At 34.7% G+C, this 18,048-nt stretch overlaps 1 protein-coding gene across 1 annotated transcript in view; it reads right to left on the bottom strand.

Moving 5' to 3' along the window:
* The window catches only part of LOC105224811 (uncharacterized), a 58,011-nt gene extending 41,702 nt beyond the window's left edge, over nucleotides 1–16,309 (bottom strand). The window contains exons 1-2 of the mRNA XM_049457909.1: nucleotides 15,887–16,309; nucleotides 1,537–2,012 (exon numbers count right to left, since the gene is read on the bottom strand). Coding sequence (XP_049313866.1) covers nucleotides 1,537–1,596 — 60 coding nt within the window. The 5' untranslated portion in view covers nucleotides 1,597–2,012; nucleotides 15,887–16,309. The remainder of the gene's footprint in view (nucleotides 1–1,536; nucleotides 2,013–15,886) is intronic.
* Nucleotides 16,310–18,048: the final 1,739 nt, after the last annotated feature.

Genomic DNA, 18,048 nt, shown 5'->3' with positions numbered 1-18,048 from the left:
AAAATGGAATTATGAATTTCATTTCAAAATGGCAATAACTTATCGAAAAAATTCGTGCATATTTGACCCTAACTGTATTATTCTAACCATGCAAAATAAATATTCAATTTTTTTTTGCCCTACAGTTTGGATGGCCGTCATAATAATATAGAATACCTGAATTAATGGAACATCGCAAGTGTCTATTTTTGGTTTAAAGCAGCAACTTTGCTGTTAATAAGGAATAATAACTCATCTAATTGGTTTCAAAAATGTTAATGTTTTGGATTTTGCTGTACGTTTTTAAGTGCAGTAGATATTTTCATTTTTATTGTTCTGAGCTTTAGCTTGGTATGGACCTTATAGGGTAATAATTTTTCACTTTGAATAAAAATTTAGCGCTTCGAAGAGTGTCATGCTTCCTAATAACGGCTTTTGAAGTTTTATAAATATTAAAAAAAACATACTTATCTGTTAAGATAATAAATAATAGAATTTTTTTTTAATTTTTTTGATAACTGCACGGACCATCTCAGAAAGGAAGAGAGCGTGCTTACGCCTCTCGCAGCTTAAACTACTATTCATGCAATAGAACATCCTTATCCGTTACCTAGAATAGCATACCAGGAACCAGATTGTACTGAATATGGAAAATAATGAATAAAGGAGAAAAAGCTGTGCTATTATTTTAAATGCAGCTCTGCATAAAATATCAACATTTTTAAAGAACTTTTTATTATACTGTTGCAAATGTGCATTTTTCCTCAAAATTTCGTCTCTGTTCCGACAATGTAAGCTCTCTCTTATACTCGTATTAGTCAAGTTAAGGGGAAAACGAGCATAGGTTGTTATAAATTTTTTTATGAGCTGACTAGATCCCCAAATCTCGTATAATCACCTAAATGAGCTTTCCAAAACAAACATTTTAGAATGCTCACATTTTAGTTTGGGTATTTTAGATTTTTTTAACGTGCTTAATGAGTGTGGAAATTATCTGAACTTACTGGGATTTGGTCCATAAATTCACTTTTCTAGTTACATAACAAGTACAAAAAATAGTAAAAAATATTTTCGATCGCAGTAAGTTATGCTGATCTTTGCATATATTATTCAAATTTTGATCTTGCCTAAAAAATAACCTTATGATGAATATTGATTTGATATTCCGATTACACAAGCAATTAAATTGTCTAGTCTCAAGAAAATATAGTATTTAGCTAAAGTACTAAATTTATAAAATTCTGGTCACTTTAACTATTTTTTCATATATTTCCACTGTGAAAATACTTTTGGCAGATAAAAGATTAAGTTCTTTAAATTTCTGGCCATTTTAACTATTTCTTCATTTATTCTCGGAAAATGCATTTTCCCAAAATAAATTTAGAAAACAACTTAAATTAATTTTACAAACAAGCAGTTAAGAATACACACATACATGCGCATGCTGTGAGCATGCATGTATACATATTGGCTGTGCACACAATATTGGCCTGTAAACAAACTGAACACACACAAAAAGTTTAATAGCAAGCAATAAAGCTGGTAGAATTCACTTACCACTAACGCTCGCTTAACCGTAAAAGCATTTCTAGCAGGTTGTCGTCGTGTGTACGCCATATCGAGATGCGCACACTGCCGCTACGGCCACGGTTGCTGCCTCTACTGCACCAAAGTAATATTTCCTCGTGTGTTGTTGATTTTTTATTGTTTTACAAATGTTTGCAGCTAGCGGTAATGCTACTTTGACTATTTCGGTGTTGCTTGTAGGATTTTATGTCTTTAAGGCAGTTTGTTTGGTTGTTCTTTGTGTTTACGGTGCTGTATGAGCTATCACTTCACACACACACACACACACACTCACTCGCAGAACAACTGTTTTGGGCGATGGGCGATGAGCGAAAGGGCGCAGGGGCGTAGGGGCGTTCGGACGCGCACGTTAACTTCACTTTAGCACGTTATGTTGCGATCCGTATGCGTTACGGCGGCGATGACAGCAAACATAGGGGCGCGTCGTTGTGTATGTGTCTCGGTATCTGCGCGAGTGTGAAAAGAATGAAAATAAAAAATGAGAAATTTTCGAGTATGAACAAATATGTATTTAGCTATTTAATACATATATACAAATATATTAACATTTTAGTCAAACGTTTGCACACTTTAGTGAATGAATGCACATGCGTTAGCGCTGCATGCAAGTATCTTTGTCTTCGTGTATTCGTGTCTACATGTGTATCCATATTAAAGAGTCGCTCATACATGCAGCTGAGTGCTTTCACATGAACTTCACCTGAAGTGAACTCAGCTGAACCGTAGCGGTACGTTTAAAAAGTTCGTCTTGCCATTGTGGTTGTTGTTGTTTTATTTTTTAGCGAGTAAATAAAATAATTTACAAGAAGAAAACGTTGTTAAATGCAATGAAAACGCTGAGAAAAACTTATAACTACAAAAGTGCCGCGACGGTGTGCTTTTCGCGCAAAGAAATTAGTTTTGTATTTGGGACAAAAGGAGCAAGCGCAGGTTGAAGCGCAATGCAAAAAAATGCCAAATTGAAAATGTAAATGAACTTTTTTAGTTGTTCAAGCATGGAAACCGAAAAACCATTAAAATGAAATGATGAATGAAACAAGTGAAATGTCAAATGGCACACCTTTTGTATTGCCAATTATTTGCAGCCTTCGCTGAAGCCTGTATGAATCATCTATAAAGATCTATAAGTCAAACAAGTTAATTAACTGTCGAGATTGTATGGTTAAGACTAGAAATTATTTGCCAGCTGTGCGCTATAGAAGAAATTCTCAAAAGGTTACACACGCGACTTATTCTTGTATGTATTTATGTATGTATATTTACATGAATAAAAAATTGCCAAGCTTCTTGTTGCTGAAAGAATTATTTTAAAACTAAAGTTCAAGTAAGCCTTTTCAATTAACCTATAGTTGAAACATCTAATCCAATAAAGAACAATAAGAAGAAAATTTATTTCACAGGCAATGTGAAAAGCATTTATACTCGTAGTTCCTTTAAATTTCGCAATATCAATTTAGTCAGATAACCTGGTCTTTTATTAATTATGACAACCGTTAAATTAATACTTGTGTACTATTCTTTTAATTACTCCACACAGCATGTTTCTCGTATCTTTTAAGTGAACTCAGCTCTTTTCAAATTTAAACAAAAGACTTAAGCAACGAACTTGACTTCAAGTTGTGAAATTTTTTGATAAACTAAAATGTTAAATGCTAACTTAACAAGAAATTGCTACAATAACCACCATTTAATCCAAAAATTCCAAAATAATTTTATTTTTATAGTTTTTGTTGATAAATGAGAACAAAAGTAGAATTCTGAAAATGCGTCTATGGAGTTACTTTGTTCAATTCATGTGAAATTTCGTGAAACTCTTCAACAAAAAAAGCTTTCCATACAAGAACTTCATTCTAATCCTTCAGTTACTATGGCAGCTTTCAGATATAGTAGTCCGATCTTGAAATTTTCTTCCGATATTGTAGCTTTGCTTAATAAAATAATCTGTGCCAAATTTCGTGAAGATATGTATCTCTTCAATTAAAAAAGGTTTCCATACAAGAACTTCATTTTGTTCGTTCAGTTAGTATGACAAATATATGATATAGTAAGCCGATCTTAAAAATTTCTTCTAATATCATAACTTTGCTTTATAAAATACTCTTTGCCAAATTTCGTGGAGACATCTCTTAACCTAAAAAAATCTTCCGTACAAGAACTTCTTTTTGATTGTTAAGCTAGTACGGCAATTATATGATATATTAGTCCGATCTAAAAATTTTTTTCCGCTATTGTAGCTTTGCTTTATAAAATAATTTTTACCAAATATCGTGGCGATATCTCTTTAACCAAACAAGTTTTCCATACAAGAACTTCATTTGGTTCGTTCAGTTAGTATGACAACTATATGATATAGCAAATCAATCTAAAAAATTTCTTCCGATATTGTAGATTTGCTTCATAAAATAACCTATGCCAAATTTCGTGAAGATATCTTTCGAAATCAAAAAGTTTTTTATACAAGAACTTAATTTTGGTCGACGGTTTCGACAAATGAGCAGCTTTCTGATGGTGTTCCGGCGCCCATCTCATATAAGGCAGTGAACAAAAACTATACTAAGAAAACTTAAGAAATTATTTTACAAAGAAATCTTACTATACAGCTGTTCAAATATATAGCCGTAAAGCGATTGAGTGTGATCTTCAAAAAGATCAGCTGTTGTCAACAAACGATGTTAATTGTGAAGGACCCAATGCATATACATACATAATGAATAATATCACAAACTTCATATCAAATTTAATATATGTACCTTGTTCAGAGGACAAAAATGCATAAATAAAATGCCAATATTTACAAAAAATTTAATAAAATCAAAAAAAGTCTATCCACATACCCTATAAGTAGTAAGATATTGGGAACTATATTATAACATAAGAATATAAGAAATAGCATATTTTCTAAATCCTATATCTTTTATTTCTACATTAAATATATTCAAATACGGTTTGATTTTCAAGGAAACGTTACTGTGTTTTATACTCCACGGGAAAGTCTCAATTAGTTTACTCGGGTTTCCTTTACACTGCATACATACTCGTATATATAGCTGCTTATATTTAAGTATGTACATACTTAAGGCTGTGGCGCTAGCTTAAAATTTTCCCGCCAAAGCCTTTTCATAGACATGCTCGCTTATGTTTTCGAACTCTTTGAACAGTAGTGATGAGCTTGAAGCCAGCACCTGCATATCCATTTGTGTTTGAGTATGTGTTTATAACTAGAAGCTTAAACAACACCTGACAAACTCGTCTCGCTGCTACTTTATGTTGTTATTATCATTCTCGCTTGACTTTCTCAACTCCTTTCTCATTTGTTTTTTTATGAATTACGGTTTTGTTTTCTATTTAAAAAATCATTTTACTTTTTACTTTTGTTAGTAGACTCATTGTTTATGTCGCTTAAGAAACTACGACGTTAAAACTTCAACACCAACCATGACTTGATGGTGTCTTGTGACCATAACTTTTTATAGTTACTGCGGTATTTGGAGCACACTAGTTTCGGTCAGAGCAATAAACTGAAATTGCGACTTTTATTACCCGCCCAAAGGTGAGAACAGCAACCAAAGGCTAACACAGCTAAGCAAAAATGTATATATATATATGTATATATATATAATCGTTACCGAAAGTTATTAGACAACTGACCGTATGCCCTGTACCAGCTAAAAGCGACTGCCCGAGACAACATCTTTATGGCTTAATTAAGTTTCGTGTAAATGTGCTGGAAATTGCATTTTGCCACTAATATTCGCGATTTATTTACGCTACTCTATTTTACACAGCGTTACACTGCGCTTATCATCTTAGCCAACTAGTTGACACATTTCTTTCGATTAGCCTAACCCACGCCAGGTCAAGCCGATCACATAGCTGTACAGCTGCCAGGGTATTTCCACTGTCACACACACACACACACACACATGTGAGGCATTTATGTGCATACATACGAGTATATTGTGTGCCATATCTCGAAATGCAGTCAGTCAGTCGGTCAGTCAGTGCACAAACCAAACAGCCGCTGCTACGCTGCAGTGGGCTGTTAGTTACTCAATTAGGCAGTTAAACTGTAATAGTCACCCGGGCGAATGCGCCTGCGCCTTGTGGCCAATGTGGCACACTGATAGTCTGCATGTGAAAATTTCCACTTTCAAGTGAAAGGCGTACCGTATCGAAGTGCAGTGAAATGTGGTGGCTACGACTCTCCGGCTGCGCGATTGCGCTCGCCATCCACCAGCTCTCACCGCACACTTTTCCACCGGCTCGTTCGTCTTGCACTCTTATTTGCACTTCCATCTGCTGTGAACTTTGTGAAATTACTTTTGGAAGAAAAAGACCAAAGACTTTTTTGTAAACAAATTTGTACAATATTCCTCAACATGTACATATGCACATGTCTAACCGTGTGTTCGTAGTTAGGTTTGTACTAAAGCTTTTAAATAATGTTTTATAGTTACAAGCCGTTTGATTTGAATTTCTTTTGTGCAGTGAAAATAAAAGAAAAATACCTCAAAACACGTTTTAATTTAATTTGATTTGTTTTCTTTTGAAGTACTAAACTTCTTAGGCGATTTATTGGAAAACACAAGCATAAATTTGTGTTATGTGTATACGTATGTATGTATGTAAATAATGCCGTCTGGTTGGATTTACAATAATATATTTGTACACTTAATGTGATATTTATGTATGTATGTATGCATTTTCATACATTTTGGCACATATTCTCTGATTTTTATTGCTTTTTTAGCTTATAAATTTCTTGGCATAATTACATGCATGCTAATTTTAATTAATCGAAAACATAAGCAATTAGAGAATTGTGAATTTTGTTTGTCTAATTTTTGTAGTTTTTGTTTTTATACCCTGAACAGGGTACTCGAAGATTTTTATACCCACGAGAGACGTCGCAAACGTTATAAAAGTTTGTATAACTGATCAGCGTGACGTTCTGAAACGATTTAGAAATATGTGTCCGTCAGTCAGTATAGACGCGAACTAGGTTTTGAGATATCAAACAATCATACTAATTGAAATTTTGGAATAAGTCTTTGTATGGAAAGCTTTTTCACTTGCCGAGATATCTTCACAAAATTTGGCCTCGATTATTGCTTAATTGCCTACTGCAATCGGAAGGAATTGCTCGGATCGGCCGACTATAGCATATAGCCGTCACACGAACTGACCGTTCAAAATTAAGTCCTTGTTTGGACTATTTTTTGTATTTTTACGAAATTCTGCATACATTTTTGTACTATGCAACAGTGTAATCTCCGAAAAATTAGTTAAGAATGCGTAACTGTTGCATATACATAGTAGCTGCCATGCAAACCGACCGATCAAAATCACGTTCTTGTAAGAAAACTAACTTGGATCTGTGAAGAGAATTGGTGCAGCTGAAGTTAATGTTTTTTTGTTAATATATAAAAATGTGTATGCCTTTGATTTAAGTCAAGACGACGATGCTTCAGGCATCAGAAATAACATAAAATTTTATATTACCTACCAACCACATTTCATAGAAAGCTAAATGCTGAAAACGGCAAATTAGCTTCATTTTCGAAAATCTTAATATCTGATACTAGCAAACTATATGCAATGTAATACCCTACGACACTACTTGTCTATAATATATAAAATAATGTTTTTTTGGGGCTGACGAAAAAGCACAGACAGATAAATTTAAACTGAAGATCTTTCGTGCAATATATTTTTACTTCTATAAACACACTAAAAACCATAATAAACTAATCTAATAAGAAAATTTTTGAAAAATTTTAAACCAGTATCGTTTTACATGTTACATGACATTTCCTGCTGAACAAAAGACCTAAGTAACGAACCCGAAACCAGACATTGTGTACAATAAAATACCTTGGAACTAACAGATAGTTAAGATTTTCCTCCACTTCACTTTCTATAAAATATGTTAGCATTATAAAATTATATTTTTTTTAAATCAACATTGATTTTGAGGATCTCACCCATAGTGGGATCCTCGAACAAAAAGTGATTTCCATCTGTCATAATTTTCTATTTCAGAAAGTTACATACGAGTATTCGTAAGTGCCCAGTGAGAAAGGAATTTAAATTTCTCATACAAAAAGCACTAGCACTACTCAATTTTAACGAAAAAAGTACCAAAAACTATTAAAATCTTAAAACTTTATTGATAGATCATAGATTAAATTGACTAAAATACACTTAAAAAGCATATATATATGACAGATTACTGAAATATATATATATTCATAAACGCATATAGTATATAGGTGCATAAACCAGTAATCTTACCATAACCCCAACAATCATCTGACATTCTTATAATATCGTATTATTTGGAAAGCACTTGTAGTATAGCAAATTGTGATCACTTGCATAAATGTAATGAAGTTTTTTATTGCTTTTTTTGTAAGTAAAAGTATATAAATGTACAGCTATTGGCAAAAGCTAAACTAATTGAAGACCAAAGCAGAAATGGCAAGAAAACGAAATTCCGTTAAAAAGTGAAAAAGTACTATTTTAATTATTTGCTTGAAATATGTTGCAAGTTAGTCAATGAATTGCTGCAAGTCACTCACAAATATTGTATTTGTGCTTTTTTCTTTTGTTTTGGTCGAAAGAAAGCAGACAAAAACGTTCGTTTTGTGGTAACAGTAACAGTAGAAAGTTGGAAGTTGGTAGTTGGAAAGTGTATGCAGCTAATTTTAACAAACAAACATAATTAATAAATTATTGAAAATTTCAGTTGTACTATGTTTCGATAGCCAAAAGAAGCACATGAAGTACTTTTACAACTATAGCGTTTTCTTCTGCATATGTATTGGAAGCAGAAAAATTTTACAATATCATTGTATTTTGAAAAGATTTTGAACAAACGCCCCAAAAAGTATTCAAATTTAAAATTTTATGTCGCTTCTTGTTCAAGCTATCATTTTGCTATAAACGGTGTCAACTCATATGGCAACATTACCAATCATGTAATGGTAGCAATGCAACACAATTATGCTATTGAATTCTTTATGCAACTCCTATGCCGATAAAAACTTGTTAGCAGAGGCGTCAGCGTAAACATTAATAAAATATGCTGGAGCATTGTTTTTACGATGGAAGAAATGAAGAAAATCCACTTAAGGGTACATGGGTTTACGGGTTTCACGAAATCTTGTTAAATTCCACAATACCTCCAAAATATTGTCCTAAATTTTCAAGTTGATCCGAGTAATAGTTTAGGAGATGCAGCCTTGAGAACTTGCGCACTCGAGGTCAGCTATATAGACACCTAAATAATATATTTAACTCGTTGGCAAGATTTCTCAAGAACTACTCAACCGATCTTCATGAAATTTTACACAGGCTTTTGAGATACAATTCTTAAAGACTTAGACGAAGGGCTTTTTTCTATATATTTGAAAAAAGGAATATCGTGAAATTTTAATTTTGTCTGCCAAAAATACAATTCTAGTTTTTTTTTTTTCTTTTGTCCAATTTCTAAGTTAGGGTTTTATCTAAAACACATAATTTCCCCACTTAAGAAGATCCTGTAAGGAGTTATCCGGCCAACGCGGGCGCATCTTTTTTTCGAAGGATTACCGGAAATGGCGTTACCATCAGAGAGGAAGCAAACTCAGAAACGTTCTACATAAAGAAATTAATAAAAATTGCTGAAAGAAACTCTTTCTACATCATACTTGACATCGCTATCTGTGGAATGAATAGAAGATGCGCCGCAGTGAGTGACATAAACAAATCGTACTCATGGCAGTTCCATGATATGAAAGAAGGTGAACTCAATGCAGCTGCAAACATTTTTGCAAAAAAAAATTCCTTTGACGTATCTGATAAGTTGTCCATTTTAAAGCCTTCTTAATCAATGCAACTTAATTGAATGCCATCAATGCTCGAAAATTAGGAAGACTTTTTCCAAATATTTGGATCACTTTGAGAATATTTTGCACTTTACCCGTTTCTGTTTCAAGTGGTGAACATTCGGCAGTACTTTAGCAATCATCGATCATGCTCGTCACGGCGTAGAACTAACTACACTGTGCCTAGAGGCAGAGAATTGCCAAAAAGTCGGAATTTATAACTATTATCGACGCAGGCAGGGCGGCAGCCACCACTTCTAAGTTCCTTACAATTGAAGAATGGTGGATTTTAAACTTCATTTATTTATTTAATCATGATTGTCATTAGATTTCAACAATTTTTGCTTTAGCTAGATCGATAAATAAATGTTTGAACTAGATGTTTCTGACTTCTCATTGACTGTGACGTCTTGCTATCCATATATTTATATATTCCCCTATAATCTGGAAATTTTTTTTTCTTAAAGTCTATATACGAACTGATTTCCATATAACTAATTTTCAGAATCAGAGATACAGACAGACGGACATTGCCAAATTGACTCAGCTCGCGGATTGATAATTTTTATAAATTTTTTGTAGTGCCTCCGACGTTTCCTTCTGGGTGTTACACATATAGCAGAGTATAAAATATCTATATATCTTGTTCAGGGTATTAAAAGCATGTCATTTGAACATTTATCATATATAGTATAAGTCAACAATGTTGACATACAATTAATATACAAGTACTTATCATAAATACGAAAACCCTGATTTTTTTTCAAAGCATGTAATAAGCATTTAAAAATATACAAATTTTTATTTATATCATACATATACACATATTGTATGTATATTTTTATTTTATTTTTTTTTTTTTTTTGCATTTTAATTTTGAAGAAGTGTCTTTGTCTACAGGAAAACCGCAGACAGCAACGCACAATCATTTGGTTATTTTCTGGTTGTCGTGTCTCGCTCCTCGTGAGTCGACTGCAGAAAATATTTTAATGGAAGCTGTCAAAAAGCACCACTGCTGGCACAACAGTGCAGCTACACAAGTACCACAAATGCAAATCAACGGCGTAGAATGCGAGGAATGTCTTATGACCAAAGTAATGACCAGACGAACTGACAGATCGATGAATTGCAATGCTTGCAACCACACATACACACTCGAATACTCGTGCTAAAATGGAGGCTGCGCGCAGTACTCGAGTGGCTGTATGAAAGTTCGCTCTGCGTTTGGTGAATGCGTGGTCAGCGGCGCGAAGGGTGTGCATAAGCCACAAGTAGTGGAGAACAACTAAGCAAACGAATATCCATACTGAGTAGGTAGGTGGACAGATCAAATGGAGTGCTGCCGTGTTTTGTGGACTCACCAGCGGGATACGCGCACAGTTTAGCACTTAAACCAAGTTTTGAATGTAAGGCAATTGGAGACGAAGACAAAGGTGAGCCAGCGAAATGGGCATACTCGCACCAATCTTTGTATGTATGTATGTATGTACAACTATACATGCGCTTAGGCTGTGGCGAGTCACCCAAGCAAAATGGCAAAGAGACAGACAAATCGTCGAGTGCAAAAGGTGTGTTGCACAAATAAGCTGATAGAAAAGGTGGATCTTAACATGAGTTGATGGCCAGCGAGCGAGTAACTGGTTGGGGAAATGCTTATGTAGTCGATCGGTTACTCGATTCCTTACATGATTGTTCATTGCTTAGGAAGCTCACTATTTGTTGAATTTAATGAATTGCCAGCAAGTTCACCAGCCTGCCAACTGTACACAAATACACACAAAGGCATTCTAGGAGCTGGTGTGTGACTGGCTGACTGACTAACTGACTGACCCGACTTTGCGGCTGACGAAGCAAAAAGCACAACAACGACAAAGAGCTGAATTTTCTTATTTATGCATGTATGTGTTGCCGGCCTGTATTTTTGACGTGGTGTATGTGATTTTCAACACCGTTAGGTGGCCAATATGGCAATGACGCTGCTCATGTGCAACATCCCAAGCGGCTACCTTGGCAATGGCTTGCAGTGCGGTTAGTTATTGCATTCTATCGTTGTTGGTGGCAATGTAATATATTTTTGATGCGTTTGAATTTGCTGCCAGGAAGTGGCATTCCGAAGTGTTCATATGTATGTATACAATGCCATAAATATTGCACTACTGATGTAAATCCAATGTATCTGGCTGTCAGTTTTCTAACTAATTTCTATAACAATAAAATACGCTGCTTATTCTAGCGGTATATTTATGCCAAAAACAAAAACAAATTGTGAAGATATAAAATTACCAGCCAGTCAGTCAACAAGTCAAAAAGCCAGCCTGCCAGGCAGTCAGCTAGTCGACCAGTTGGCCAAGCCTAGCCACCAGCACTTTCAGCGAAAACCTCAAGCGACACACATATTAGCGCTTTATTGGCGTTAGTGGTGGTTGTGGCATCTGACCCTTGGCAAAGAACCGCAATACTCGAAAAACCAACTGACAAACATAGTGACAGCCGCACTGGCAGTCGCTTAGGCATGCATACACATACATACATATATGTCTATATGTAGCTGGTCTAACCACTTTCCAAAAGTAGCTGTGGATTTTTCAGTCACTCTTACATACTGTTTTCAGCTGCATACATAGCGCTTTTACTAAATAGAGTTTTGCATGCCTTGCAGTGGCGCTGTGGCGGCAAGAAGCCTTATGCTTCGCCACAATGGCAACTCATCCGCTCCGTGCGCATGCCATTCTTTGGAAATGCGCATATTTAGTTGGTAACGGACGAAAATTAAAACGAAAATCTGCACATTGCAGTTGTGAGTCAAAACGTGTAAGGTGAAATGACGAGTGTGAACGATTCTTGAATTATATACTATATGTCTGCAGTTAAAGGTGCGCATGCGCATATGTATACATATATATGACATAATATATAACATAGGAAATAAAAAATAATTAAAATTATTGAATTACTAGATCTACTTCAGCTATTTGACGCAGTGAGTTGTTGCAAATTTACCACCTCACCTACTAAAAAAACAATTATACAACTGCTCCCTCCTACTACAAGGTAATAATTTTGATATTACGTATATTCCTACGATAAAGCATTTTGAGGGACGCAAGCTGACAGAGGCTTAGTAAATCCCGTATAGGTAATATCAGTGGCAAAGACAATGAACGTGGACGTCCGAAGTGCTTATTAGAGAGGAAAATTCAAAAAAAGGCACAACGGGATTTTGTATTTTGATAAAATTAAGTTGATCTGGTTAAGCTAATACTCTAAGGGTCTTATTCTCAATGTCTAGTTAGGAGCCAATGGTCAGTTAAGTTATGGGTAAGTTTACCAAGACTCCTTTTTTTGGTAAAGATCCATTTTTTACCAGAACTTAACTGACAGCTAGCTGCTAATCAGATGTTCATGATTATTTGAGTATGCAAAAGCTCTGTATAAAATGAGCGTATGCGATCTCTCAATAAACCACTCCCTCGTGCCACAAATAAAAAAAAACAACAATCGTAAAATTGCATACATAGGACCATGGTTTGCTCAACAACTTTTCCCGCAAATCACAAAAGAATTTTCGCTGCAAAAAATCTCCGAGTCTAATTAAAGAAAAAACCAAACTGTAAAAAGCAGGAAATAACTTTAATTTCGGCTGCACCGTAGCTATATTAATACAATTTACAAGTGCCTTTCTTATGGCATAAGAGGGTATAAAAAGATATTTATTTTGATTCGCCTATTTGTTTGGCAACTATATGCTATAGTAGTCCGATCTGAACAATTTATTCGGAGATTATACTCGTAGTACTGCTTCGAGCAATAATTGTTCCGAAATTTCATAAGGCTATCTTGCCAAATAAGAAAGTTTTTATACAAGAACTTCTTTTTGAACAGTCAGTTTGTAAGACAGATATACTTATACTTACTATAATAGTCGTTATCAGTGGTTCCAACAATACGACAGCTCCCTTGGGAAGAAAACGAGCAAATCTATCTCAAAAGCGACTAGTACATGCACATACTTGTATATATTGATAGACAGACTGTTAAGGCTAAATCAACTCAGAATGTCACGATAAGCATTTTTATACTAGTATATACTTTATAGGGTATCCAATGTTTACTTCTGGTGGTTACAAACTTTGTGGCAAACTTACTATTTCCTAGTCAGGGTATAAAATTACTCTAATCGTAAAGTGCGCCAACACATCATAGATCAGTAGTATATGGTTTGGTTGTCTACCAGTATGTCTATGAAATACAAAATTTATTCTAAGGGTGCGAGAGAAAATTTAATGTCAACTACATTCCGACTCACGACTCGCGACATGCTGATTTAAAATTACAAATTAATCTATATAACAGCGGCGTAAAACCAATCGACCGTTGTAGCTGGTTCCCTCCGAAGTTTCCGGGTTTCAAAAAATTGAAATTTTTATTGTCTTATTAAATTCTACAACATCTCTAAAATATTTTCTTCCTAAATTTTCAAGTTGATCGGAGTAATAGTTTCGGATATACAGCAATGAGAACTTGTGCGCTTGAGGCTAGCTACGCTAAGTGCGCCGTGTTTAAACGCTTTTTTTTCGAAACTGTGTTTTTGAAGTCGATTGGCAAGATTTCTCGAGAACTTTTCAACCGATCTTCAAAAAATTTTACACTGGTCTTTGAGATACCATTCTTAAAGACAGAAGAGGCAGCATTTTTTTCGATTACAATTATTTGAAAAAAACTTTAGATAATTCTGTAAGGAGTTATCCACCCAACGCAGGTGCATCTTTTTTTCGAGGGGTCACCGGAAAAGGCATCGCAATGGCCAATGGCTATTTAAAATACTTTTTCCAAAACTTATTCCCATAAAATATTTTATTTTTTATTTGAGAAAAAATTGTTTAAAAAAGTAGTTCTTTACCCGAGGAAACCCATGTAATCCCTTAAATATTAAGTAAAATATTCTCATCTGGTAAAACGAATGGTAAGAGGCCTTTGGGTCGAAACGGCTTTAACCTATTCTCAAATTTTATATGGGCAAAAATCCCACCTTGTTATGAAGGTTGAGGTTATAATGAAATGTGCCTAGTGGGCCACTTTTGGTAAGCAGAACTAGCGCTGTGGGGTGAACCACACGTAATGTTACGGCGCCTAAATTGTTTTTTATAAGTAAAAATATATAAGTATATTTTTTGTTTAATAATAGTGTGATAAAATATTTTATTATAAAAATATTTAAGTGCATTTATGTACATACATACATAATGTTCACCTAAAATGCAAAATACCGTAACATCACTTTTCATATGTTTACAGTCGAAGGTAAAACGATATAATAGAAACCACTCATATTGAAACAAAATTTGAGTTTTGTTTAGAAAATGGTTATATATTAATTAAATCGGACAGTGGAATCTGAAAATTTTATACTACATACATGTGATATGATGTAATGAACCTTAAGCAATAAAAAATGAACCTTAAGCAATAAATAAAAAAATTCGATGATACGTTGTTTTGCATTTTAGATGAAGACATGTATTTTTTTTTTAATATTTATTTCTAAAACAAGTTTTAATTTCTATAACGGGTTAAAATTATTTTTTTATTAAATTTAATTTTTTCTTTAATCAAATTAATTATTTTTATTTAATACTTTTAAGCTAAGTTCAAATTATTTATTACAAAAAAAAATTGTATTAACTGTTTATAATATATTTTTGTTTATGAAGTATTTTTCATTTAAGAAGTATTTAATTTAACTTTGCTCTTCTGTTAACTGTAACTTTTGAAGTTACAATATTTTTTTTCAAACTTTTTTTAATTCATTATGATAAATGTATAATATTACTATTTTTTTATTTCTGTGTTGAATTCAACCGTATATTTTTTCAAACAAGATTTATCACGCCAGCCTTTTTCCAAAAATTTATTATTTTATTACCCAAAATTAGAGTTTTAGTTTAACTACACTATCTCTTCGACACTGTGTTTTATAAAATATTAGCTATAGTTTTCAATAATTAATTAATTTCAATCAAATTGTAATTTTACATATTTTATTTATGCAAAGTACTAGAATACAAAGATCAACCATAAAAAATTAATTTTCAAACTTGTATTGTTCTTTTATTTCAATATTTATGATTTGTTTCTTTTTTTCTTACAACCTGATATCAATTAGTAAACCAAAAACCTTATGAGTTGGTCATACAATTTTGCCATTATCCTTTACGTTTCCTTGAAAATATAACAACTAAATAATTGAAAGTTCAAAATTCCGACTTCTTTCTGAGTGTAATACACGCAGGATGCCTCTTCTGTTACAGTTCAGTTCTTACTTGTAGTCAGAAGAAAATTCAGAAATAGATTGATCCACAAGGAATATATGTCTTTTCTGTTACGATTGAGTTTTTACTTCTAATGAACTTATTTCAAGAACACATTGATACACAAAAATTTTTGAAACTTACGGCACACAAAACTGCTGTCGGTCTTTCTGTACACGAACCTCGTAAGCGTCGTTTTCAGAGTAATTTTGTTTTATTGCAAAGATCACTTTTATATTTCAAAACCGTGGTTTTTTTAATTCGCACCAAAAAATTCACACAAAATTCACTTTTCCAGCAAGTTTACTTTCAAACACAAAACGCATAAATTTTTGAATTATTTTTTACTTTAGTGTACACGATCTTGCTCAAAATTCCATACAGAGATTCGCTACAGTCAAAATATTTCCAATTGAAAAGGTTGCGAAATTTCAATAGAAATATTTAATTCTCTTCTTTTTTCAAATCATCTAGATGTGCGTGCACGTTACAAACATACGGGTAACGTATGTGCAAATGTTCCAATGCGTTAACACGTCCGATCGATATGATGGTCAGCAGCAAACTGAAGAAGAGCCAACCATCAACGGATTTAAGAACGGCTTTGTTGGAGCTGGAGACTGTCGGCTCGCTGGCTGGCTGGGTGGATAGCCAGTTGGCCGAAGAAGATGCCACACCAAGACGCCGGCAACTCAGCAGTCCACCGAGCAGTGCCAGCAGCGGCAGCGACAACAACAACAACAGCAAAGCGAGAGTCAACAATTCATCGAGCAAATAAAAAAGAAACACTAGCGCTGAGTAACAATGAAGGGGGCAACAACAGTTGCGCAGAGCACTGTAAAACCACAGCAAGCCAGCGAACAGTTGACGCTGGCGGCACACATATACAAATTCACAGTCACAGTCCAGAGACATAACCAAAGTCAGAGTCAGCTTCAGAGTCAAAGCCAAAGTCATGGTCGTAGCGGCCGTCAACGCTGCACTCAGCACTCACTCACGAGCGCGCGGCCAACTAAAGTTCAAAGCGACGTCGACAGCGCCGCAAACTGCAGCAGCAATGCTGGGCACGAAGAAAAGCAGTAGTAGCGACCACAGTTGCGGCAGCAACAAGTCGATATCACAGAAAGCGAAGAAAGACTTGAAAGCGTACGCAAAAAAGTAAGTCAAAAGTGAAGAGAAAGAAAGAAAAGCGGAGAAGTTACAATGAAATACCAGCACACACAGTTACATACAAGCATACATACATACTAATATGAGACTCGCACGAGGTAGTGAAGGAAGTAGAATATCGATCAGCAAACGCTGCAGAGGATGAGGAAACAGCAGCAAGCTAACAGCAAGTGTTTTAAGTCAAATCACAAGAAAACAGTTGCTGCTGCTGCTGCTATGTTTCTGCTGTTGGTGTTGCTGTTAATAGTTGGTGAGGTCGACTGCACTGTTGTTGCTGCTGATGACGCTACTGCTGCTGCTTTGGCCGTTGGTTAGTTGCTGGCTGTTACCTGTTAGCTGTTTGCTGTTGGCTTAGTTTGATCGTCTTCGTTGGCTCGGAGCGTTGCGATGGTGGCTGCCTCCGCGTTCGCTTAATTTGCCAAGCAAGTGCAGCCGACGCAGAAATGCACAAAGCGCATGTGCACACGTGAATATAGATGCTTGCCTTTTGACAGTTTCACACACACACAAACAAGCGCATATCATTTACATATATGTATACGCATGTGGATTTGAATGCCTGTGAACTCGCCACATACCGCTATGTTTTGCTGCTGCTGCTGCTGATCTTGACTCTATTGAAAGAAGCTTTGAAATCTGCAGCCGCAAAGATAAACAAGTAATACTTACATGTACATACATACATGTGTATATTCTCGTGTACGTATGCATATGTGAGAAAGTATGTATGCTGGTAAATATGCAAAACACGTTTGAAATGTATTTTCGCTGCATCTTTAGCATCGCAGATTTAAAGTAATAAAAATTGCATGCTACAACAACAAATTATGCGCAGGTACATTCAAAACACATTGAGATTTGTAATTTCCCATATGTACATATACATAGTTACAGACATACTGTCGTGCATATATGCCTACTATTGTATATATGTATGAATTTGGAGCTTCATTTTCCGCTTTTCGGCGACAGCACTTCTTCACATTCCTAACTCCATATTCTTTAACTCGACGCCGCCATTCAGTCACAGTGAGTCTCGAGTAGTTTTAAATCAAACCGTATTACGTTGAGTGTTGCACATAATTATATACATATTTAAATGCTGAAATTTGCATACCTATACATACATATGTATG

This window comes from Bactrocera dorsalis, chromosome 5 (assembly GCF_023373825.1).
Source record: "Bactrocera dorsalis isolate Fly_Bdor chromosome 5, ASM2337382v1, whole genome shotgun sequence".
Taxonomy (NCBI): domain Eukaryota; kingdom Metazoa; phylum Arthropoda; class Insecta; order Diptera; family Tephritidae; genus Bactrocera; species Bactrocera dorsalis.
Note: the sequence above shows the minus strand (reverse complement) of the source record. Positions and strands in the feature narration are given on the sequence as shown.